The 26,523-nt window shown below is 38.2% G+C and overlaps 1 protein-coding gene across 3 annotated transcripts in view; it reads left to right on the top strand.

Annotated features, from left to right (window-relative positions):
* ARHGAP18 (Rho GTPase activating protein 18) overlaps positions 1–26,523 on the top strand; it is a 60,988-nt gene that overhangs the window by 14,091 nt on the left and 20,374 nt on the right. For all 3 annotated transcript variants that reach the window (XM_042895173.1, XM_042895171.1, XM_042895172.1), the window contains 6 exons: positions 8,776–8,975; positions 11,042–11,277; positions 14,505–14,577; positions 20,921–21,090; positions 23,252–23,417; positions 26,252–26,343. In XM_042895173.1, the coding sequence (XP_042751107.1) occupies positions 8,798–8,975; positions 11,042–11,277; positions 14,505–14,577; positions 20,921–21,090; positions 23,252–23,417; positions 26,252–26,343 (915 nt within the window). In that variant the 5' untranslated portion in view covers positions 8,776–8,797. The remainder of the gene's footprint in view (positions 1–8,775; positions 8,976–11,041; positions 11,278–14,504; positions 14,578–20,920; positions 21,091–23,251; positions 23,418–26,251; positions 26,344–26,523) is intronic.

The following is a 26,523-nucleotide window of genomic DNA, read 5'->3' as shown; positions in this document are numbered from 1 at the left end:
TTACCAAATCACAAGTAGAAAACAGGTGGAGTCTAAATGACTGTAGGATCAAGATGTCCTACTAAAGGAAATGCCATGAAATATTTTAACCTTCTTAGAAGTGCTACACATATGCTACAGCTATTGTCATCGTATTTGGGATCACCTATCTCTGGTGTAATGGAATAAATAGTAAGTGTAATATTCTTGGTCACTGCCGTAGTTTCTTCCCTATTTTCTGCAGTTACAGGTTGGGAGAGTGAAAGCTCATGTAAAAATCTTATGTAAATAAGGATATAACTGAAAGCAGAATAGTCATGATAATGTGTATATAATATATAATGTGTGAATCTAATATATATATATAATAAATATATATATATATATATATATGTATATAAGACCTATAAACTGGCAGCCCTAACTTTGCCCTGTGTTGCTTTTATTATTTACAGAGGTGCTTAAAATGCCAGCAGTTTTAGTGGCATTTTGTTTGGTTGGTTTTTAAAAAACTCTCTAGGTATTCACCTCAGATGTTGGTACTACAAGAAGCTCTAAAAGACCTGATTCTCCTTGCTCAGCACTTTTTATACTCACTGAGAAAGTTAGCAGTGTTTTACACTGTCTTTGCAGTCACTGTATGTGCTATTTGGAAGGAGAACAGAACTTTGCCTCATTTTTTACTTTGTTTTGGAGCTTAAGGGGGATTTGGGCAAGTTTGATTGCAGTTGACATTCAGAATGTCCCATAAGGTCACAAAATAGTTATAAGAAAACATTTCAGTTGTGAAAAAAGGAGTGTGTCAGTTCACCAAAACTGCTAGGATTTGTATTGCAGAAGAGTTTGCAGTCAGTCATGGGAAGAATAAATATTAGAAAAGGTAGGAAGGAAAGGATACAGTTGTTGCAATGAATGACAAGATTTAAGAGCTACAAGAAAAGCAGAATTCAAGCTCCGTCTGAAGTTTTTGTGGTACCTTTTAAAAGTTACAAAATACTTTAAAAGGGGTGAGGAATATCTGTGCATCTTTCAGGATGTCAAATTTCCAGACTTGGGTCTCATTAGGTATTGCTAAAGGGTTACCTGCTGCTCATGAAAGCTGGAGGAAGGGACTTCTGCTTACCAGGAGGTTTTAGCTTTTTATGTAGTAGAAAGAATCTTTTTAGTACATGTTGAACCGTATGAAGCATCGAAGACTTTTTTTTTTTTTTTTTTTTTTTTTTTTTTTAACTTAGGTAGCGCCAGTGCTCCATGGCTTTATGTAAAATACAGTTACTTTAGAACAACCTGCTTTGATGGGCACATCCATTACAATTTGATATTTCTTTGACAGAGGACTTTGAAATATGCTCAAAGCTGCACTGCAAAGCTCTCAATACTTGGCAAAGGACTAGTGAGACAGAAAGAAATTTCTTTAAGATTAGGTTGAAACCAATTAAAATGAAGAGAATCTTTGGAATTGAGGCCTGCCATTATCTTCATGCCTGATCTTTGGGCTGTAGCTCTGCCTTGAAACTGTGGGGGATCAGGATGTCTCTTAGGTAGGTGGCTGTAGGAAAGGCTGCAGGTCATTCCTGAGACTGGTGTCCCAACCAAGAACAGGGAGCTCCAGCCAGGCAGGTGCCACAGCTGCTGGATTAAGGCTTTTTTGGTTAATTCAGCTAAGAAGGCTTTGCACCTTGCGGTGCTTCTTGGCTTCCTGAAAGGAGAATAAGAACGGGGAAGCTTTGGGTTTTGAAGCTTTGCCTGTTCCCGGCACCAGTAGTGCAGCTCTCAGGATTAAAAGTGGGACAGGAGACCACATTGTTTCTTTCTCCTTATCTTTCTCATTGTTTATTTAGATTGGAAAGGACTTAGGAAGTCCTGTATTTATATTTAAGATTGCTCAGTAAATAGTTTTCAAAAAGAGCATGATATCCATAGGCATTTTTTAGTTGTTTACATCTGGTTAGCCTTTGTACAAACTTAAAATTACTGCTTGAATCACTCTTGACTTTGTAACTCCTCTGTCAACAAGATAACACTATTGAGAGAGCTGCTCTATTTATAGCCACAGTGCTGGAGTCAGAAACGTACAGCAAACATGCTTCCTTTTATCCTCCTTGCAGATATTGATCTTGAAAGATTAATGGTCCATGGGAAAATACTCCACAGATCTGATTATTATTCTTATTTGTATCACAGATTTGCACCATGAATCTGAATAGTGTGCTTCACCTCTCCAGGCCAAATCTCCACCCTTTTTTTTCTCTTTTTTTTTTTTTTTCTTTTTTTTCCTCATGGGCTTTGTGTGTCTGGTTTATCAGGTTATTAAGTCTAACCACGTGTGTGATGCTCGCTGACAGTGAGACCAGTCAAGGTATGGCTGCAGTTGAATTCTAAGAGCTGTCATGTAAACAGCCAAATGTACACAGTCTCTGGAAGAAATTAGGCTGTTTGCATGGCCGTTTCACAAGTTGCTGCTGGGTTATGGTTGTAGTCAGATGTGTTTTAATTATTTTCTGAAACTCTGGAAGGAAGGTGCTATTTTACTGTAGTGTGAGAGAGTATATCTGAAGGAGCTACAGAACTGAAGATGTTGCCTCTACAGGAATACCAATAGCAATGGCTTATGGACAGGGTTACTTAAAGAAGCTTTCAAAGCCAAGAATGTCAAGTTTCTATTTTTGGTGTACAGCTTTAGTAGATGGTAATAAACCAGGTGTAATCTGACAAGTATTGCTTGATAATGTAATGCTTTTTTGTGTGTGTTTTTCTCAGTGATGAAAGTTATTTGATACCAACAAATGCTTTTGAAGCAGTCTGGTAAAACATTTGCCTAGTAAAGCATTGACCTGTTTGAATACAACATTTATAGGCTTTTTTAGGCAGCTGCGCAAAAAGACCATGTTTGTTTTGTTTGTTTTTTTTTTTTTTAGTTACGAAGAGCTGACTTCTTACCAGGGTCATAGAGAATAAGTGATCAGGTGGTTTCTTCATGTGTTCCAGTTGCAGCATTTTTTATAGTTGTGACAGTTTTTATTCAGGAACAATGAAGGCCTGAGTTTTAAATTCCAAAATTTGTCAAAAATGAGTAGGGGAAAAAAAGAGCTCTATACAGAAATTCCTAATTTATGATTAGAAAAAGTGCTCTTTGGTGTAGTCAGTGAGTTCTTCTGTAAAGATAATAATGAAGGAACTCCACTTTCAGCAATGTTAATCTTTTCTATTTGGTCTAACTGTGTTTTTATATTCCCTAGGTTTATTTTGACCATGAAAATCCTTGCATTTAGTATTTGTACCTTTTACTGTATTTGCACATCTAGTGTATATCCATATATGTATATGGATATACATACATATACATATATATATATATATCCATATATATGTATGCAGTACATAAGGATACTGTACAACTATTAGGCCTGTATAGTGATGTAGAAAGAGAGATCATACTCAGTTCCAAAATTAGAGTCCAGCACTACAGAAATAATGTGCTCTTTTTCTCATCACTCACTGTTTTAAAATACTACATAATCTATATTCCGTAAGTGAGAAGAACAGAAGTTAGTGTAAAATTAGCTTTCTGTGAACTGAATTTATCTGAAATGCCAGCAAAGGTGCACCTTACTAACTGCTTAATCTTCAGCTGCTGTGGTTACCGGTGACAAATACAGGTTATAAGCAGTTAAAAAGGCAATGGAACAGACAGGAAAGATCCTTTACCTTTGCCCTTTACCGATAGGAAAGAAATTAGGGAATAAAACAGCCGCACAAGTATAAAGTGATTATTGATGAAATAAAAACCATGTTGACTGAACCTTAAGAAAAACCATATTTTAATTACTGTATATAACAGTGATCAATGTGAAGGGTTGCATTCTTTTGCAGGCTGAGAAAGGATGTGTTTGGTCATGAAAGGAAAGACCGAAGAAGATATTTACATACAGATCTTCTCTTAAGTTCTTGCTACAGTATGCTTACCTTACTCCTCAATGCTTATTGAAATAATCAAAATTTGGTTCCTTTCCATACCAATTTTGTCTTTGTAATTCCATGAAGTGTATAATGAGTAGTGTTCATTACTAGAATTGTTTTTAATGGCTGCCCTCTGGAAGAGATGAAGTGCTTTGTCTGTCATCCTTGATGTTTCTTATAAATAAATACATCTCCAGTAAGTGGGACGAGAAGATAACTCTGGCAAGAGTCACCAATAAAGGAATGTTAGACTATATTGAAGAGTGGATTTTATAACCAGGGGCTCAGTTTTATGCTGAAATCAATAGTCAAAAATCTTATGGCTTCAAACTGTGTGTCTGAGTATCAGAGGTCAGAACTGACTGTATAATTTGGAACGAAGAGTATTGCATTGCTGCCTATGAAGCTGTCTGGACAGTGAACTATTTACTAGTGACTGGAAATAGAACTGAATGCGTTTTGATCATGTTGTCAGCTAATACCGTAATGGAAATAAGCTTTCTTTTTTGTTGTTGTTGCTGGAGAATAAGCTTACAATTTAGTAATCTGGATTGCTAAATGTGTTATTTTAAGTGACTATGTTTGTTAGTGGTGTACATTTTCTGGAAGAAGTAAAGACATTTCCTTGAGGCTACTTCTGAAAAGCAGCAGCACTCTTCAAATTTTAAATTAAAAAAAAAATCTCAACACCATAAAAAGTAGGAATGTGCTGGAGAAGTGACATTTTCTGCAATTGCGATCACAGTTGGCGTTTGTTGTTTGTTTTTTTTTGTTTTGTTTTGAATGACTACTGTTTTTTTTTCCTACTGATAGTTTTCCCAGCTTGTTATTTTATGACTCTTGCTGAGAATGTGGGATTTACTTTTTTTTTTTTATGACACCAAGTTAGCTGGAAGTGTTAATCTGCCTGGGGGTAGCGAGGTCCTACAGAGGGATCTGGACAGGATAGCTGGGCTGAAGCCAAAGGGATGAATTTCAACAAGACCAAATGCCAGGTCCTGCACTTTGGCCACAACAACCCCAGGCAATGATACAGGCTTGGGGTGGAGTGGCTGGAAGACTGCGTAGAGGAAATGGACCTGGGGGTGCTGACTGATGCTCGGCTGAATGTGAGCCAGCAGAGTGCCCAGGTGGCCAAGAAGGCCAATGGCATCCTGGCTTGCATGAGGAATGGTGTTGCCAGCAGGAAAAGGGCAGTGATTGTGCCCCTGTACTCAGCTCTGGTGGGGCCACACCTTTAATACTGTGTCCAGTTTTGGGCCCCTCACTGCAAGAAAGACATTGAGACCCTGGAGCGGGTTCAGAAAGAGAAACAAAGCTGGTGAGGGGTGAGGAGCACAGGGCTTATGAGGAGCGGCTGAAGGAGCTGGGAATGTTCAGCCTGGAGAAGAGGAGGCTCAGGGGAGACCTTATTGCTCTCTATAACTACCTGAAGGGAGGTTGTAGTGAGCTGGGGGTCGGCCTCTTCTCTCGTGTAACTGGTGATAGGACTGGAGGGAATGGCTTCAAGCTGCGCCAGGGGAGATTCAGGCTGGTTGTTAGGATATACTACTTTTCTGAAAGACAGGTCAAGCACTGGAATGGGCTGCCCAGGGAGGTGGTGGAGTCACCAACTCTGGAGGTGTTCAAGGAACGTTTGAATTTTGTATTGAGGGACATGCTTTGGTGAGAGGTATTGGTGATAGGTGGATGGTTGGACTGGATGATCTTGTAGGTCTTTCCCAACCTTGGTGATTTTGTGATTTTTTTTAAAAGAAAAATGTCTCCCTTCCAGATTCCTTAGTATCTTAATATTAAAATTGATGGCTTTTTCCCTTCTCCTCTTTTTTTTTTTTTTTTTTTTTTTTTTTTTTTAACTTGATTATAACTTGTTCTCATCTATGTGTTTTTATTGTATGATATACAGCTGGTGCTTGCTAAGCATCTTTGGATTGAATGTAGTGAAAGTTGATGTCAGAAGTCTTGTGGTTTTTAGTCTTGTCAACAGATATATAAAATAAACACCTTCACAATGCCCAGTGGTTTTATGGCCTGCACACAGCTGGGAAGTGCTGTACTGGTTTGTGGCGCAAACTCTTCATTTCTTGCTGGCAAAGAACAGAACAAGAAAAAGTGCTTATGTTTGGTCAGCTAAAGCAAAGCTGAGACCTCTCATTGAAAAGTTCAGTCTCTGAGGATTAAGGGAGTGTTTTTATACAGCAAATGCTCACAGAACCCTGAAAATGGCCTTGAGTCTTTGTGCCAGATGCCAGCTGTGCATCTGATGACACAAACTTCTGTTCTTTGAGATGCGGTTTGATCTGGGTAAGCAAAGGAGCTTTCTTTTCTGGAAGACCAGGATAAATGTTTCCATAGGTCTACAGCCTACAGCTAACAACCTACAGCCTGTTGCAGATTATCTTACCTAAATTTGCCACGACACCCCCAGAGTGCTCCATTTTACTGTATTAGATCAGTCAGCTTTACCTTTCGCATGGTGTGCTATGGTGGTTAAATTTCAGCAGAGGTTAGTTAGCTGAAGCAAGTTGTTCCAAAGGTGAAAGGCCATCGAAAACCTGCTGAGCAGCTTTAGGTGATTGGCTGGAGAGACAATAAGCTGAAGTCTGACCTCCTTTTACTTGCAGTTCAAGTGTGCAGAGCCTGTATGTGGAGAGGTTTCGGTCTGGTCTGGGCACCTTCAAAGATGTGAGATGGGAAGCCTGAGCTGTAGCTGAAAGCCTGTCCTGCATCCCAAGGCTCACACCATTTGTTCAGAAAATGGCTATTGTGTCTCTGCTCTGGCTTTTGAGGGTGCTTCCGACGTAGTTCTGTGAACATCCTTTTACAGTAATTGCTGTTGGGTTCACAGGCTGCACAGGTCAGAAACAGGACATGTTGGTGCAGAAAGGTGTAAGGACCAAGTTATCTACAAGCAGAAATTGTATTTATTGAGCAGCGTACTTTAACAGTAAGATATTACTGCCATTGGTGCACGGACTAAATGCTCCTTTATGTAGTTTTTTTTTTCCTGGGATTTCATGTTGCAATAGGTTCCAGAATAATGTTGGGGTGCGTATGAGCATGGTAATTCATTGTCATTTATTAACTTGTACTTAGAGCAGAGAAGCAGGGTGGGTAGAAACTGATTGTCCTTCCATAGGGCTCTTTACCTTTAAAGGCAAAGTCCGTATAGTTAGTATTTCTTATCAGAGAATCAAGCACATGATGGAGGGAAAGGATCTGTGAGTTAGACACACAAAGGACTTATCTTCAGAGAGAAAGGTATGACTTTTTTACTTAGGGGTAGCTAACAAGAGTTAGTTGTCCCAAGATAAAATGTAAGGATTAGATGGATTTGTTTTAGTTCTAGATAAACCTGTGAAGTCAGCCAAATGGAAAGGTAGGAAGGACTTACCTTGCTGGGTTTACCTTGTGATAAATTCACAAAGCTTGATCTTTGCTTTGTTTTTCTCTCGGAATAAACAATATTTAGTATTTAACCCAAACTTAAACTCTTTATCTATGGAGATAAATTCAGGCATGAAACAAGACACCTCTCCATCTCTGGAGATGCTCAAAGAGAGGTTGAATGGAGCCCTTGTCTAGTGTTAAATGGGGAGGTTGGTGGCCCTGGCTGTGGCAGGGGGGTTGACAATTCATGGTGCTTGAGGTCCCTTCCAACCTGGGCCATTCTGTGATTCTGTGAAAGAAGCTGAATCTGTTCCTGAAATGTTAAGGACTGGCTATGTTTTGATGCTAGAAATAATTCTGATATACTGCTGTAGTAGTGGAGTTCCTTAATTTAGAAAGGACTGCTGGAGATTATCCGGTCCAATTTTCCCCCACTCAGAATAGGGTCAATTTTTAAGTTAGATCAGGTTGCTAATAGTCAATCTGCCTCCTCTTCATGATAATCTGAATCAGTTTGTGGCTTTTATTTTTGGTATATTTGATTGTAGGAATGATGTTTAGCTTTAGTGACATCATAACAACCTTTGCATGTTTTAAGGTGAATTTGTTGCTAGGTTAGTGGTAATTTTTGCCAATGACTTATTGGGGTCAAGGTTAGAGCTAGAGATTTCAGCTTGTTGGTTTCTTCTTCTTCTTTTTTTTTTTTTTAAATTGCAGCTATACTTAAGATGAAGGCTTTTGAAGGCCTTAGCAAAATACATTTTTTCAGGGTGTACTAAACACTAGCAACATCTATCTATAAAAATGGTAAATGTTCAGTCAGAGAGGAAGTAAGATAGAAAGAAACAAAGAATGACCTTGATTAAACATTTAAACTTAGCAGTTCACTAGCTATAAGTTCAGTAATTCTACTTTGTCCTCTCTCAGATATAAATAAGGTCATAGATACCAGAATAAACATTAATAAAATAACAGAAGCAGAAAAGAAAGGGAAAATAGTAGGGGTATGTTGAAGCTAGAAGATTTTACTCAAAATGAAAGGTGCTTTTCAAAAATTCTTCATGAACAGTCGTGCTAGGAAGATACCATGAAGTTATACCACGTATATACTGTGAAGTTAGTGGAACTGATTATTGTACATTGATTGAGAGATTAGATGTGACTAGGATTACTAGAACTTGCAATGGTTATTTCTTCTTTGTCATTCTATATGTTTATCATATATACGATGATGTTAGATTAAAATATATGTTCCAGATATTGAAAGTAATTTTAAATATCTCAATTTACTTGTTGACAGTAGTGGGGTTTTTTTGTTTGTTTTTTTTTTTTTTTTTTTTTTTTTTGATACTTGGACACAGCTCATCATTACTTTCCTTTGCAGGTGTTAATATATCACTTATTTAGAAACACTAATGAAGAATTGCTCTTTGTTTTATGTAATAGCCGTCGTTCTGGCCAGTATACAATGAACCATGATGATTCCAAGAGGATCCCAGATGGAGCGTCGTTTGATCGCTCAGGTTCCCAGGACTCCTTGGATGCAATGTCTTTGGATGATTTTTGGAAGGAAGTTGAAAACATCCATGAAACCAGAGGAAATAATCATGAGGAACGACAAACAATTGTAGTAAAGGAGCCAGATGGTAATGAAAAAAACTGTTGTGAATGACAATCATTTTGCTTATTTGGGGATTTTCTTTAAGTGTTATTTCGAGAGGTGGACTCACCAAACATGCTTAAAAAAGGAGTTACTCTGTTGAACATGCATTATTGAAAATTCATTTGCCTCTGATGCATAGTGTACTGAAAGAGAACTGCACTGGAAATAAGTAAAATGCTGTTTTTCTTTTGAACAGTACTTGCAGAAAATGTAAATTGTTGCCTGTACTTACTGACTGTGAGAATCGTAAATCTTCATTTGCAGTTTACTTTGTATGAGATGTTCACTACTGTAGTCCTTGTGGATAGAATCCTCACAAGGACAAGCCAGTGATTAACTGTTTAACTTAACTAAGTAACCTCTAGGCTTACTTACAATTATCTTGGCTGTTTCATTGTATTACTTCTGTTTCACTGAAGCATCACTCTTGAGGGAATGACTGTAGAATAAGGAAGGCAGTTGCTTTATTTTTCTTGTCCCATCAGACATAAGAAATGTAAGATCCTTAATGCCATTCTTCTCTCCCTCAAAAAAAAAAAAAAAAAAAAAAAAAAAAAAAAAATTTTTAAAATTGCGGTAAATTCCCCCCAGATTTTGCAATGCTTGGGCCCCTTTTTTTTTTTTTTTTTTTTTTTTTTGTTTTTTTGTTTTTAAACAACACACCAGCTCGCTGATGCTGATACGCCTTCAGGCTCTGCAGTCCAAAACCCACCATTTCCCATTTCCTTTTTTACTTTACATATATAGCTTTCTTCCTCACCAGCTCCAGCTGCTGACTCTATGCTGGCAGAAGCCTGAATGATTCAGCTGAGATGAGCTGATAAGCTCAACCAGCTGTTGCTGTGCCCCACATCTTGCATTATGTGCAGCACCTCACTTGAATGAGTGCTCCTGAACATGTGGGACACTGCTACTCTCCTGCAGGCTGCCTGGGCAACGGGCTTGCTTGAGATGCAGCCATGCAAATGCAAGGCAAGAGTGGGACAGGGTATTCTTCTCTTACACCTGCTTTGGAGAATAGACATAGACTTCCTTTGTAGCTCTAATACCAAAATGTACAAGAATTTTGTCAGACTCTGTATTTATCTACACAGCTGCAGCAAAATTCATACTTAAAATGTTGTGTCTATTTTCTTAGTACTATTAAAATTCAGATGCCCATTTGGATGTGCGCTGGGCACTGAGGGAAACTGCAGGCAGTAGTAAAGTTGACTTGCCAACTCAGGAGTATTTTTAGGCATCTGAAGCATTGAAATGTTTCTTAAATTTTGAGATAGGTTTTTGTAACAATATAGCAGTTCAAGCTAGATTGTTATAGATAGAACTTAGTATCAGTATTTAAAAGAAATTCTCATTAGAAGGATAACTGATTTCAGATGCAGAAGTTTTGCTGTTGATGGCACCACTTAATAGCTTTCTCCTCCTTCATGTGTAACGATAAGGGATATCTTACCAGCTGTAAGACTAAAGCAACAATCGTTTTATGAGCTGTCAGCAGTCTGGAGACCATGTCAGAAGAACTTATTTAAAAATAGCATTAAGGTGACTCCTATAGCCTGGTTTGTCCTTCAATAATTTGAGCTAATGGAGGGCTATAGGATTAATGTATCAAGAAAATTGGGCAGAACTGTGTCAGTACGGAAGTTAAAAAGATTGAGAACTGAGCTAAAAGTCAGTGAAGCAGCAGTGATCAGAGGCTTTAAGTCTTTCTCATACATATTTGTATCTAGGTAACATTTATAAAATAGGGTATTGTTTAATGAAAGTGCTGTCAATTACAATAAAGATTGTCCCATAATGATCTCTTTTGGGTTAACTATTTTAGAAGCTTTAATATGATATGTTAACCCTTTTGAAGCAGTTCAGAAACAACTTTTTTTTCCAAGTCAAGGTGATAAGTGCAAAGAATTGCTCTTTATTTTGGATCTCCATGTTTGTTTGTTTTTTCTCCCTGTGAACTGTACTAGCTATATCACGTCCTTGTAGACCAGTGTGTTTAACAGTACTGGAAAGCCAGTATTTATGCCCTTTTTTCTTTGCCTGGCTCAGAGGGAGAACTGGAAGAAGAATGGCTGAAGGAGGCAGGTCTGTCCAACCTGTTTGCTGAGAGCACGGGTGATTCCCAAGAAAGCATGGTGTTCCTGTCCACACTGACCCGAACCCAGAAGGCAGCAGTAGAAAAACGAGTAGAGACTGTCACACAGACCTTGAGAAAAAAGAACAAACACCACCAGATTCCTGATGTCAGAGATATCTTTAGGCCACAGAGTGACCCAAAGGAAAAGGTAAGTTCCTGGCTGTCATTTTCTTTGATGATGACAGAGAGGAGAGAGGGACAGATAGGAGTGGGAGGAGAGGAGGGAGCAGCAGAAACTCATAAGAGCTATTTCTAGAAGATTTGTGTCTAGTTTTTTACTGATTTCCAAGGGAAATTCTTAAGCATTTATAGGAGCAGCATTTGTCCAGACTTCACTTTGGTTAAGCAATTTTAGTTTGTAGAATGCAGTATGTATGCTGGCCTCAAATTACTCCAAGGGGATGAATAAAACAGTCACTCCATGATTAGAAACTGATTGGATTTAATTCTAACCCGAGCATGAAAGTCATGACAACAAACACTCAAAGAGCGACCAAAAGCACACTTTTAAAGTGGTAGAACCTGCAGTCATTATGAGGTCTGCCATATAGGGAACAATACATGTTACTAGTACACTTTTTTCCCTCTTGAGAGGAAATAAGGGACATCAACCTAACCTTTTTTTTTTTTTTTTTTGCTAGGTGTTAATGTTTGTCAGCTGGGATCTAGACCCCAGTACTAACTCCTAGGTCCCCTGAATGTCATTAAAAGTGTGTGGCGAGTTGTTCTGCTGGGTTCTGAAAGGTTCCTGTTTTCCCTTTTGAGTTGTTGAGCAGGAAAGCTCTCCCACATGCAGGAAAGGGGAAGGAGGAAAACAGGACTGTAATTAGAATTCCTCTTCTGCAGGGAAGTATATCCTCTCTCTTCCTCCAAAAGGAAGCAGGCTTCAGCTGGAAGGAGGTGCTGGCTGGATGGCAGTACACCACTAGCTTACCAAATCCCAGCCCCATCTTTGGTTGCCACTCCTGCTGTTGCTATGCAGCCATCACAGCATTAGCATGGTGGATTTTGAGAGGAGTTTATTTCCTCCCTGCCCTAACTGCTGCTTCTCCCTGTGCAGCTTCTTTCATTTTCAGCAAAAGTGAAACAGAGTGGGGGATGTTTGTAAACTCAAATGTACGTTCTAGAGGCAGAACTTCCCATTTACTGTTCTGCTTTGTATGTGGTTACAGAAGAAATACTAACTCCAAAACAGATTTCTGGGTTTTGGTTTGGAATTGACTATCCCTAAAAATTACAACATTTAATAGTAGAGCAATTTGGGTAAAATATCATGTAACCTAAGGTTATGTGATTTCCTTTTCAAGTGTTTTTGTTATTTTGGTCAAGTACAATAAATATTCATGTTCCTGTTTAAACTACACGCTGTATTGTCTGAAAATCATATGTTGCAGTATTCTGTAGACTTCCGCTTCTCTGAAACTGCATGTTTTAATGCTGATAATATCAAAGAGGAATAATGCAAGCAGACAGATGAATGTAGCCATGTGAGATGTATATGTCAAGATATTGATTAAATATAGAAATAATTTTTTTAAAAAAGTTTCTCCTAAACATTTCTCTTTGACTGAAATAAAATAATGTAAATGGAGGCCCTTGAACCTATTCTGCATACCTTTCTCCAAAGCAAGATAATTCTGAAGTCATTGCTTGTGTTTATTTAGTCACGGAAGGCTGGTCATGAGGTAATTTGCACAACTTCCTAGGTAACTTTAATACACCCTCCTCATTAGAAGGCTTTTATGTAACAAAAGAGGACTGAAGCTATCTGCAGCTGTATGAGGTCATCCCAGTTCAATAATAGTATCTGAAATTCTTGTAGCCTCCCTTCATCTGGGGGCAAGCAGGAGGAAAGGTAAAACAATAGACTGGTGAATAGAATAGTGTTGTAATGTTTATGTTAAGTTTCCTGCTATATTCCTGCCAAAGAGAAGCTGGACTTTTCTGACAGGTTGGAAGTCTGCTTATCTGTGCATTTCCCAATGTGCTGCTACTCATCCATGGAACATTAATAATTTTCTAAGAATCATAGAATCATTTGGGTTGTAAAAGACCTTAAAGATCACGTCCAACCACAACCTAACCGTACTACCCAAACTCTGACAACCCACTGCTAAATCATGTCCCTGAGCACCACATCCAAAGAGTTTTTAAACACATCCAGGGATGGTGACTCAACCACCTCCCTGGGGAGCCTATTCCAGTGTTTAGCAACCCTTTCTGTAAATAAGTGTTTCCTAATATCCAACCTGAACTTACCCTCGTGCAACTTCAGGCTATTTCCCCTTGTCCTGTCACCAATGATCAGCCCCGCTCTCACTGTAAGCACCTTTCAGATATTGGAAGAGAACAATAAGGTTTCCCCTCAGCATCCTTCTCCCCAGACTGAACTGCCCCATTCCTTCAGTCTCTCCTCATATGGCATATTCTCCAAGCCCTTCACAAGCCTTGTTGCCCTTCTTTGGACCTGTCCAGCACCTCAATGCCCTTTCTGTACTGATGTGCCCAAAACTGAACACAGTACTCGAGGTGAGGCCTCACCAATGCCAAGTACAGGGGCAGGATGACTTCCCTAGTCCTGCTCACCACACCATTCCTGATACAAACCGGGATGCCATTGGCCTTCTTGGCCACCTGGGCACACTACTGGCTCATGTTCAGCTGACTGTCCACCAGTGTACCAAGATCTCTTTCCACCAGGCAGCTTTTTAGCTGCTCCTCTTCAAGCCTGGGGTTGCCTGGGTTTTTGCAAAATGCAGGACCCGACACTTGGCCCTGTTGAAACTCCAGTTAACCTTGGCCCATTGATCCAGTCTATACAGGAAGTCATGCTTCCTTTTATCTATCAAGATTTCTGATTTAAAAAAAAAAAGTGTGTATAAAAGTTTGTTTTGGTAGGAGAAAACCTTGAAACTCTTATTTATATTATCAGCAAATGAGGACTTAAACAGTGCTGATTAGATATCATTGAAAATCCAGAATGCTAAACATTTGTTATTGATCTAAGTTGCAAAAAAGATCATAGAAATTATATGGAGGTAAAAATAATAAGTGGATGCATGTGTACCCATATATGTATGTACTGATGTAGATTTTCTATATGTTCAGAAATATTGTTTCTATCATAGGTGTAATACAGTTTATAGAATGTGAGGAATCTTGGGAGTGGGTTGTGCAGCAGCACAGAAATGTAGAAAGACTACGTTTTCTTATTCCTTATAAAACTGGAAAATTAAGTCATGTATCTTTTTAGGAAAAGGAGGATTGCCTCTTTCTTAATTACTTAGATTTCAGATCTCCTTAGTCTTTGGCAAAATAATTTTGACTGAAATATGTAAGCGCGCTTCTACACTGTATTTATTGTTCCTTTCTTAGGTCTGTGATAGAAGTGAACCCTCAGCTGAAAGAACAGCTGAAAGCAAAAATGAAATGCAGGATGAAACAAAAGGTAATGCTAGACAGATCCTTTTTCTTGTTTGTAGGCTTTGTGTTTTGCAATCTACTTCAGAAACTAGTATTTCAAGTAACTTTTTGGCAAAATAAAATGAAGTTCTCATGGGAAAATGTATTCTGGCCTGTGTTGTGCACTTGTAAAGTTTTTAAGTGTGGCTGTAGGTTGTATTCTTTGAGCCATCTGGGAAACCTTGTTTGTGATCATCTTGTAATCAAGTCACCTGGGAGAAGTGTCTTCTCAAAGGTTGTGCTAAGGTCTTTCCCGATCCTTAATTTATCCATTCTGGTTTATCTCTGCTGTAAAGTACAGGAAATTAAGCAGTATACATATGCACTGATGAGCTTATAAGAGAACAAAAACAAATGAACTATAAACATACAACACAGGTGAGAACTGGCTGTATGTCTGCGGCTCATAATGAAAGAAAAACAAAGCTGGAAGAAAAGGTGGTTTATTTTTACAAGGAAAATGGGAAGAAATTAGTGTTCTGTGCATGTAGGACTGAGTTGTGTTTAGTGATGTGTGATTATGCAAAAAGGGTGCAATACATGTGGAAGGCCTGCCCTCTCCCAGCCATGTAGAACAGAGGAAAACAGAAGTCCTTGGATGAACCCAAAGTTTCTGGTTTGAGAGTCTGAATTTTGGTGAAAGACTGACAAAGCTTTCTGATGTTCTTGAGTGACAGTAATAAAATATTGTCATCTTACATTTCTTAGAGATGAGGGAAGCAGTGTATGTGCCATCCCATCATGTCTGTCAAGATCAACATATCTGGCAGCCATTTATGCTTCAAGGTACTGCACTGCTTTTCTGGATTGTTTGTGTATCTTTGTTTTTTCTTTCTGAGTGACTGGATAGCATATAGGAGTCAACTGGACCCTACAGTTTCCTTATATACTCAGGAAAGTAGATCAAGTTTCCTACTGCAAGTTACTTATCTGTAATTAAGCCATGAAATGAACTTCTCCAGTTCTAGAATTCTGACCTGTATTCAGTTTTCTAAAAGAAGAAAGAAAAAAAAAGAAAAAAAAAAAAAAGATTGCTTTAGGATTAGATTTGAGAAACAGCAACAAACAATATGGGATATGCTTGGAAGCTGAACTGGGAGAGATGAATATAGAACAGCTCTTAATATCACTAAAACTGTGTGTTTCCAGAAGTGTTGTTAATCCTTCCCTCTCTCACTCTCAGCAAACCTCACTGGAATAAGAACAGTATAAAAACTGGGAAGACTGCCAGGCTGCTGGTTCAGCAGAAGGGAAGGAAGAGATGCCTGGTGCTTGTGTCAATAAACTGCACTGTAGGATTCAGAGCTGGAAGATTACCAAGCAATTATTACGGAGTTTTTATCACATCTGGTTCTTTTTTTCCAGTGGCCCTGATGAACCCTTCAGAAATAGAAAATTCTGAAAAGCAACTCCCATATGCTAGCTCTCCACAGCACAGATTGTGATGTGGATGGCAAATGCAGCCTGCTTACATTCTCATACACTTCTGCTCTTGTCAGTATGCTGAAGTGGGCCCTGCTTCCGGGATCAGAGCAGGAAGGAAAAAAAAACATTCAAGTTCAGCAGTGTTAAAAGCACTGCACCTGTTTCAGTTCTGTACTGTGATCTTTCCCCCAGAATGATGGGCTAATTAGTGTTATACAAACAGTGAATGATTTTAAGGCAAGAAGTAAACAGTGCTTGGTATTTCAGAGATACTAAATATTTATGAAATCCAAAGGCATTATTTTAAAATGGAAATCCCCTTTAACAAAGAATTTGTACCAGTTCTAACTGAAAAATATGCATACAATCTCAAACATTATTGAAAAAAAAAAATAATAAATCCAGATCTTAAATTGAAATGTTGGATTTCTTAAAACTGTGAGTGATTGAATCCCTTTTGTCCTTCTCCAAAGGGGATGACTGTTCCTAACTTGGTATTTGAGTGCAGCATTCTCAAGTGCTTCTGCCAGACTGAGCAGAAATGGTCTGTGTGAATCTGTTCTTCTTCCTCCATTCTTGCCTGTCCAACACACCTTGTTTCTTGTCTGAGCATTGTATGCAAACATAGGGAGTAACACGAAACCAATACGTTTTCATTCTTTTCTGCCTGATCAAACAAAACAGTTCAGTAAGTTCCTAAGTTTCTTCTATTAATAGCAACACATTTCAGTGTTTTGCAAGGACCCATTCTTGCTGGCTTTAAGTGTTTGTCTGTTTCATGTAGGTACAGAGAATGTCTACAAGAAAAAGAAAATTTGGAGTAGTATATGCGTTTTCATGTTAACAGTCCATAACCCTCACTGAAATCCCTCAAAACTAGCAATATGTTCAACAATTACCAAAGTAAAAAAGTAATTCTCTTTGGATGCCTGTGAAAATTAATAGATATCCATGTCACTGAAGCATCTCAAGAAATAATAATAAAAGAATAATGAGTATTTAGCTACTCATCTGCTTTAACTTTACCATGGGATCAGAAAAAGTCAATTTACTTTGAGACTCTGGTTGTCCCATGCACTGAGTTAGCTGCAAGAGAAGTAAAGCCTCTGTATAAAGGCAACCTCAAAGCACGATGATCTGGTAAATGAATGAAAGAACTGAATGTACTTCATGTAACATGGAGGAATAGAATGTACTTCTTGGTAGGAAAAAAGGCTGAAATGTAGTTGTATTTTTTAATTGAATTTGCTTCTGCTTTTCATTTTGTGTGTTAATAAGGATTTTATAGCTCGAGTGCTAGAGATTTAGTGAAAAGATTGTGAGCTTTTAGAACTTTTTATTAAAAGTCAGCTATGAATTAGCATTATAGATAAATGTTTTATGTCAGCCATTCCAGTTATCAATTAGGACTTAAAAGTATAGCACTATTGAGGTATACTTTAGATTGTCTGTCAAAATAAGTAAATAGCAAGGTTGACACTTCTGATTTTTTTCACATCTTGATTAAAAAGAAATCCCAACACTCCATCCCATTCCTGAAGAATTCACATAATTTTATGTAGTGTTTAAACAGCATTGTGAACCAAGGAAAGGATGCAGTGCAGTCTGATTTAAAATATTCACCACATTCTCATAGACAATATTTACATTTTCTGTATCGCACTTGCATTTCTTTCCTGAAATACTACATGCAGTTGGCAGCTTGACAGAATTCTGAAGCTGCTTCCTCCTACAGCTGCTTCCTAGTTAATAAGTGCACAATACAATACAATACAATACAATCAATAAGAAACTCCCCACAACAGCAGCAGTCTCAGACTTTTTTAAAATGTGTGTGCTGTTACCAAGGCATCTTCTTTGAAGTGTACCTTGGTACCTGAGGACTGAAATAAGAGCTACTGCTTTATTGTTTGTTAATGTCAGATCATCAGATTTGTCTCATGCTGATAGGACGTATGTAGGTCACATATAGGCTACATTAGCATGACAAAAGTCTTGGGTGGACAGGGAAAATTTTCCTTCCGTTTGGATGCATTAAACAATTTACCTGGTGTATGTAGGCATATGCATATAGAGCCAGAGATTGAAGCCAGGGGGGAAGAATTTGACCTAGAATATGTTTGGTACTGAGGTCTCATATGTCTGTTTACTGAAAGCAGTAGCTCTAGTTTCACTATCAGCTTAATCTTTAGCATATGCCTCAGGAGACTTTCAGAGTCCATCAAAAGTGAGTAGTTGCCACTCTGAAAAGAGAATCTGGTAATATACAACCAGTAAAATCTGGAAATGTTTTATTCTACTTCTCACAGCATTGCTTGGCTGTAAGTAGAGTCAAACATTTTAACTCAAGTTCAACTGCTTTTTCTGGAACTGTCTCAGCTCTAGGTCAATGAAATTGAAGTGGGAGTGGTTGCATTAAACACTGTGTCCTACCGTGTAGTGGCTATTGGTAGCTTCACCCGTTTGCCTGTCTGCTGAGTTTGGCCCTAGAAGTTGGAGGTAGTGTTCAGGATTCACTCTAAAGCATAGCAGTGACAAGTCATGTTTTATAGTCATCTTTCAAGTAAACGCAGATATGATTCAGAAAAAAATTGTTACATGTTCTTTTTAAACTTGATGCTTCATATGTTGTTTGGGTTGCATGATTGCAACTCGGCTTTTTAGCAAGCCACTGAAAATATCAGTTTAGAGCAACACTTCCCCAGTGCCTTCTCCCTAAATCAGCCTAGCCACAGCCTTTCCTCTGCTTCACGTCAGATGTTGCTGTAGCTATAACTATTCTCTGGAGATTTTCTGTGTTTGTTTAGCATGATTATCCTAGGCCATACAAAAAATTTCCCACAGTGGCATAAAGAAATCTGTTAGTTATACTATATTCATATATGAGAGCATATGCACTGCTGATAGTTCTCCTCAGCTCATGTATGTTTCCTTCTCTCTCTTTCTGTACTTGTTGTATGTTATATTTGAACAGGAAACAGAACCTTGTGGGTAGGAGCCAGTGTCAGAAGCATGGTCTTATTGAAATGAGCAGTATTAATTTGCTTCCACTTTCTCTGGTTTTAGAAAAGTTTGAAATTAAACACAAGTACTTCAAAGCACTTGGAATGCCTTGTAGGACGAATTTCACCCTGGCAAAGGTCACCCTGGTGACCTTTGAGAAGCATTACATCACAAGTGATGCTGGAGAGATTGAAATTTTTCTCTGGCTAAATTATTTTGGTGCTTTGTATTAAATAATGTTAATTGCAATAGTTTTCCTCTTGCTTCTTTCTGATATTTTTAAAATTCAGACTGAAGTTCAGTAGTAGTAGAAGTGGACATCTTTCTCTAAAATCAGAACTGCATCTCTATTTTCTTCCTTTTTTTTTGTTTTGTTTTAAGCAAAAATTATTCCAAATTTGTCTAGTGTTCAACTGAGGCATAAGGAACAGAGAAAGAGAAGTAATGTGGTTATTCTGTATTTAGTCCTTCCCAGTATCGTATCTAGGCAGTTTTGATGAATTTAGACTTAGACGTGAGGAAAGGAATGTCTGTGTAGCCTCCATTATTCTCAGATATTGCTTGCAGATGCATGAGATGGTTGAGCAGAAATTGATATGGATTGGAAACTGGCTGATTTCAGAAGAGATGATCAGAAGCATGAAACCAGATTGGAGGTCAGTCACTAGCGTTGTACTCCAGGCGTCAGTACTGTATCCAGTCCTGTGTAATAACTTCATTAATAGTCTGGATGATGAGAGGAGTGTACATTCAACAAATCTGCATATGATGCCCTGGATGCCTACCTGTGCGACCTGCTGTAGGGAACCTGCTTTGGCAGGGGAGTTGGACTCGATGATCTCTGGAGGTCCCTTCCAACCCCTACAATTCTGTGATTCTGTGACACAGGATTAGAGAGTGTGGCTGATATGCCAGAGGGACATGCTGCCCTGCAGAGGACCTTGACGTACTGGAGAGATGAGAGGAAAGTGAAGAGTCTTGCAACTTGGGAGGAACATCCCCATGCATCAGCACATGCATGGCACTGCCCAGCTGAAAGCATCTGTGCATAAAGGTGATCCTGGTGGACAAGTTAAACATGAGCCAGTAAAAGGCTCTTGTGGCAATTAAGGCCAATGGTATCCTGGGCTGCATTAGGAGGAGTGTTGCCAGGAGTTCAAGGAAGATGATCCTTTACTCAGCACTGGCTCTTTTCAGTGGTTCTCAGTGCCCGGACAAGAGGCAGTAGGCATGAACTGTAACAGACGAGTTTTCCTGTGAACATCAGGAAGCACTTCTTTATGGTGCATGTGACCAAGCACTAGTGCATGTTGGCCAGTGGGGTTTCTTCCTCAGAGATTTAAAAAAAAAAAAAACTGCCTGGACATTGGTCTGGGCAGCCTACTGTGAATGCCCCAGCTCGAACAGGGGTTGGACCAAATAATGCAGAGGTCTTTGCCAACCTCACACGTTTTGTAATTCTGTGATGTTAATGTTTTGGGTTGTAGAATAAACTTTGTATTTTGCTTCTGAAATTACTGCAAAAAAAAAAAAGTTGCTCTTTTGCTTACAAGGTGTTACAGTCTTTGTGTCTGGAAAGTGTTCCATGGCAAAAAAATTCTGATGCCAGAACTATTTGGCTCTGGAAGATCTTGGTAATCTGCTGTTTCTTTGAAGTGGATTCCTTTATTTTTTGATAATAGAAAGGTCACGTGCCTTGGCAGAATTATTCTAGAAAATCTACAGGGCTCTTCTTATAAAGCTCCGTCTCCATTTTCAACTGGCAAAAAAATGCAGGAGTAAGTGCATTTGCAAGTAGATGTTGATCTCTTGCTTAGAACTAATTTCTACCTTTCTCTCATTTGTTGAGTGATGCTCAGCTCTGCTGCTGTTGATTGTTATTTTTTCTACTCTGTTTTCAGATCTGAAGTTCAGTCTTGGAACTAATGAGCAGAAGAGCCCGCTTGAAGACATGCCATTTTCAGAGACTGACATCAATTTGGAGATACCTTTTGCAGAACAGGCAGCTAATCTCAAAGACAACTCACTGGGCAAAATGTGTAAGGATGGAGGGGGTGATACTCTCCGCACGGTATGTTTCCTATTTATTGCCATCATTGTTTTCATTGGTGAATAGTACTGTTTGAATGATATTTATCTGACACTGAGTGAATTAGGTTTAAAAGAATATTGTTTGATCTAGCTTTATGGGGATAAACCTCAAGATTTTTGTGAATAGTATTCTCAGTAACATGGAAATTACTATTTTATACCATCATGTATGTCCTTGTCATTCTAGCATAACTCACTTTGTGTGTTCAAAATAATGGACTAGTAATGTTAAGTTGTAATAGTGGCGTAATTGTACACAACCTGTGTCCTTATTTCATTTGTTTACAGCTCTTTTTTCTGTTATCCAAGGTGAGATGCTCTATCTCTGTAATGGTAATATCTTTTGTCAATTAAAAGGAGTTATTGGATGCCTGTGGAAACCTTGTGTAGCTATCTGGTAGAGATAGATGGAGAATGAAAATGAAGAACAGTGTAGTCTATAAAAGTCTGAAGTGAAGTGGCAGGGAGCTAAGGATTACTTTTTACTCAGTTTTACCTTCCAACTCAGTAAAAAAGACTAATTCTGAAAGTATCTAAGTAGAAACAAAATAAGATCCTTCAGGATGTTTTGTCATTGATCCTCAGGCATTTCTAAGGACCTCTCTTTGCCTAACATTTTGTGAACATGCAGTTACGTATGACCTGAAAACTAATGACTGGTGTGAAGAACATCTCTTTTGTCTAGCAGTGTATCCAAACACATCTGAATAAATGTGGTGGCTGAAGTAATAATGTTTCATTTCTTCAAACACTTAATTTCAATCAAATAAACATGCAGTTCTTCAAATTGTAATTACCCTATTTATTCTAATTTAAACATTATACATCAGACACTAACAGATATTTGGAAACGGATTCTAAAGTGTTTGAGTCACACTTCCGTAATGCAGCTTATAATGGTTTAGCTTACTTATATTTACTTATTTACATGTGTACTACATGATTTAGCTATATCTTTAGCTCAGCTTATGAAAGATTGCTCAATGCTTGTGATAGGGGATTTCTAATTCAGTGATGAAAGGAGTGGCAAAATGATAGAAAAGGAAGGGAATTACCTGTTTAAAAAGCTACAGTTTGATTTGTTGCACCTTCATCATTGGCAGCTATTTTTAAACATTTATGATTATGCAAGTCAATGAAACCTCAAGGCAGGAGAGAACTGACTATCTATCTACAATTTGTAAATTGTATTTATGTACACTTTAAGTATGTACAATTGTAGCCACGCATCATGGCCACCAACTCAAATCAGATGTGCTATCGCTGGGTCTGTAAAGAATGAGAAAATTATTCTGGAGTACATTTGTTCTTTCCAAATGGAGAGGAAATCTTGTCAGCCTTCCTGCTTTGAGTCATGTATGCTACTAATAGCAGGCATGGGAAATAGTATAATTTAGAAGCCTGCTGATGAAAGGTGGTGTTAAAAAACTCTGTGGATTAGGAATGTCTCCCTGTCCTTCTGAACACATTTCTTTGTATTCCTCTCCAACTGCAGCTTCTGAGTGTACAGAAGTTATTTCAATATACATGATCCATAATTATGGTTCCCCCTTCTGTAAGAAGGAAAGCCTTTTATTCTTATTTGTAAGATAGTCAAATATGTTATTTTGATTGAATAAGCGCAGGGGGATTTCTATGCCAATTGTACATGCATAGGATTGTTAATGGGCAACTGTGGAAACCAGTGTAAATTACAGCAAGACAAAGCCAGACTGGAAATGCACTGTGAAAGGACATGAGGCAGTGGATACAAGTGATAACAAGGAAAATCCCATTTTGTAAAGAAAACAACTCTCCATGAATATGTTAAGCACCAAAGCAGCTGCTCTCAGAGATTGTGGAATTTCTCTTACTGAAGGATTTCAAATTTCATTCAGACAATAATTGGAGGAAGCTGATCATATTTTGAATTTAGCCTTGCTTTGAGTGTGCAGTTGGATTAGATGACCTCCAGAAGTTACTAGCAACATAAATCCTCCTATGATTCAAAGCTTGTCTGCTTCGCAAACTATTCAGGGGATTCCTCCATGTTTCCATTAGTAGCAGCAGGCTTCATGATGAAAGGTTGTGCTCTGAAGCCTTTGAGCAAAGTAATTTGTTATGACTTGAATTGTTGTTATGCTGCAAATCTCTGCCTTTAGAATTTTAGACTGCCAAAGGACAAAACAGGAACCACAAAGATTGGTGACCTGGCCCCTCAGGACATGAAGAAAGTCTATTCTTTAGCACTGATTGAATTGACTGCTCTCTATGACGTACTTGGGACAGAATTCAAGCAACAAAAAGCTGCAAAAATCAAAACCAAAGGTAAGTTACTGTTTCATACACTGAAACAAATAGGTTTTAATCTAATGAAACAAATGTATCTGGTTATTTATGATTTTCTAGCATAAAATTTGTATTTAATTGATAAATAGTAACAGATACTGAGCAGCATTTAATTATGCATCTTAACTCAGGGCACATTTTAGGCAAGTTCATGCACATAGTCACTCTAGAGACTGTGCTCTCTGTATAAAGTTAAAACTCAGGCTGGAAATGAGCAGATAACCAAGCAGCGAGGAAGGGGGACCTTCCCCTTACTAGCATATTGTACAGGAGTGGCTGCACAAAAGTTTCTATGAGATTGTATATTCCCCAGGAGGACAGATGTATGTGCATTTTGTCATTCATGCCCTCACGAAGGTAGGTACTATGCACGTCCTTCCTGACTTTTTGCTTTTCTTGATCTTGGTTGAAGACACTGACAACCATTATCACCTGCTTTCCTATTATGTCTGGCACAGACTTTCCTAGGTCACATAGCTGTGCCCATTTGGTATTTCCTAAGGTCACAGTGCAACATACAGAGTGAAAGATTTGGATATCAGGGAAAATTCTTTACAGAGAGCATGGTGAGGTTCTGGAACAGGCTGCCCAGAGAGGTTGTGGTTGCCCCATCCCTAGAGATGTTCAAGGCCAGATTGGATGGGGCCCTGGGCAGCCTGGTCTCTAGTATTAAATGGAGAGGTTGGTGGCCCTGCATGTGACAGGGAGGTTGGAGGTTCATGATCCTCGAGATCCCTTCTAACCCTGGCCATTCTGTGATTCTGTATGAGAGAGGTGTTTGCAAAGGATTTTGAGACAGTTGCAAGCTACCATTTTGCTCTACAAGACAATGGAGTATGTATGTATATATTATCACAGTGCTTTTCTTGGGGACTTAGGACGCATGAAAACTAATTTCAAGATACTAGAGATTTTCAGTGCTTTGTTTGCTTTCTGTATTTCTGGCTTCTGCTAAATGTTTTACAAGAGCTTGAAATGTGTTACCAGTTAATCACAAGCTTGCTTTGGCCAAAACCCTGTTCTCAAGGTTCAGTTAGTATGACAGTGCAATAGCTCACTTTAAATAATTAAAGGCAACAGAGTCTTGAGATATACATAGCAAGGTACGATATATTCTTCAGAATACGATCTTGACTTTCTGGTAGTAGAAAAGAGCAAATGTCATAAACAGAAACATGTATGAGACCTTGATCCTCTAAATGTATTTTCTTCTTGTAGAAGTGCTTGTGATTAATACACAGAAAGAGACAAACACTTTCATGTATTTTGGGTCTTAGTTTTAATTGGTCCTTCTTAGCAAATCTTACTGTTGAGTACATTACCTAAATAACTTAGTTTAACTGACAAGCAGTTGTGAAAAGTATTGCATTGATTAAAAGCCTTATTTTTCATCAGATTAAAAAAGATGAAATAGAAATGTGTAGGATAAAGACAATGACATGTCAGATTTCCTCGCCTATAGATCTGCTCTTCAGTGTAATTATTTCAGTGCCTTGTTGCTCTACCTGATCCCCTCCTCTTCGCTCAGGAAGTGTTGTTTGCCTGAATGATTGATACAGTGGAGAATCTACTGGCTGTCGTTTGTGTTTGAGTACATAAAGATGATGAAAACGTGATTCTTCTGTGCAATGCTGTGCTGCTGCCTTTTTATTGCCCCCCTACAGTTGGTTTCTTCAATTTCATCTCAGTAGAAACTTTCATTATTGACAAAATCTTCCAGATGATATAACTATGGAGTATTGGATGTATATATGAGTCTACGTATTTTAATGGTAGACCTTTTACTCTGATAGAGAAGAACTCCTTGATGTGGTGTTTCAAATTATGTTTCTTTGATATATGTATCACACTTTTTCAAGAGCTGTCATCTTTTTAGTAATTACAGCTGCTGCTCTGTGCTTGATAGTAGCATGAGCAGCTTTTAGCTACATGTAAGATTATATGCTGCTTCACAAAAATTGCACATGCAGCAGTTATCTGTACCTTTTGCTGAGAAATTCTTTGGCAACAGGCTTTGGGTTAGTATTGGCGAGTATAGCTTTCAGAAGTTGTTCTCTTCCATTTACGTGGACAATAAAACAAATGGGTGTCCTATCTATTTCAAGACTAATATAATTTTGCATGAAGAATACATTAACTAGAGACTAAATGATATTTTATTTTTTATTTGGGCAACCTTAGCACCTTTTAAAGGCCATTTTCCAACCCAGACTTAATGATTATTTTGCTTCTTAAAAAAAAAAAACAACAAAATAAAAACCAACTTTGGAAAGGTGCTAATCATTCTGTCATGATGGTTTTGTATAATGCAAAACCACATGAAGGGTTGAAAATCTCTTTTTTCAAAACTCTTATGGAGAGACGTTGAGAGTAACTCTGGATGATAATTACATCTGTTTTGTTTTTGTAGCCAAATTTCTGGATATTTTACTCATGTCTTTTGCATCTTTTCTATATTATCTTACCCTGAATGCATAAAGATGTGCATTCCATGGTCATCACCAGAATCACTCTATAAACCAGAACCATGCAAGTGGCTCATTTACACAATTTGCTTCGCTGTACTGCAGAACATGCAGATGACAGAAGTCAGAACAGAGGAGTCCTGATTTATGACTGAAGGAAGAGATGAATGAGTCACTTTAGCCAAAATGCTTTTTGTAATAACTCAATAAAAGCATTCAAACACTTTGAACAAACACTATGAATGTATTGAATAAGCTTACTGTTTTCAAAGTATGGTTTTATGCCATCATCGCATGTGTAGGAACAGATACAGATAATATCTCAGTTTCTTTTGCTTTATTCTTCAGACTGTGGCTTGTTTGGTGTCCCACTGTCAGTTTTACTGGAACAGGATCAGAAAAAGGTGCCAGGCACCAAGATCCCACTGATTTTTCAAAAGGTAAATAAGCACAAGCAAGTCAACTTATTCCATACCTGCAAATGACAATCAATAACATTTTGTCCTGAATTTATTTTCTCTCTGTAGCATAGCTTACAATATATTACTCTAGTCAAAGTTACAGTAACTTTTATTTGCAGGTTTACCTAGTAATTTATCAGTTATTAATTTATTTACTTA

The sequence above is a fragment of the Lagopus leucura genome, unplaced genomic scaffold, assembly GCF_019238085.1.
Source record: "Lagopus leucura isolate 7727_CA_CO unplaced genomic scaffold, USGS_WTPT01 Super-Scaffold_73, whole genome shotgun sequence".
In the NCBI taxonomy this organism is placed as follows: domain Eukaryota; kingdom Metazoa; phylum Chordata; class Aves; order Galliformes; family Phasianidae; genus Lagopus; species Lagopus leucura.
The sequence above is the reverse complement of the archived record's forward strand: the minus strand, read 5'-3'. Positions and strand labels throughout refer to the sequence as shown.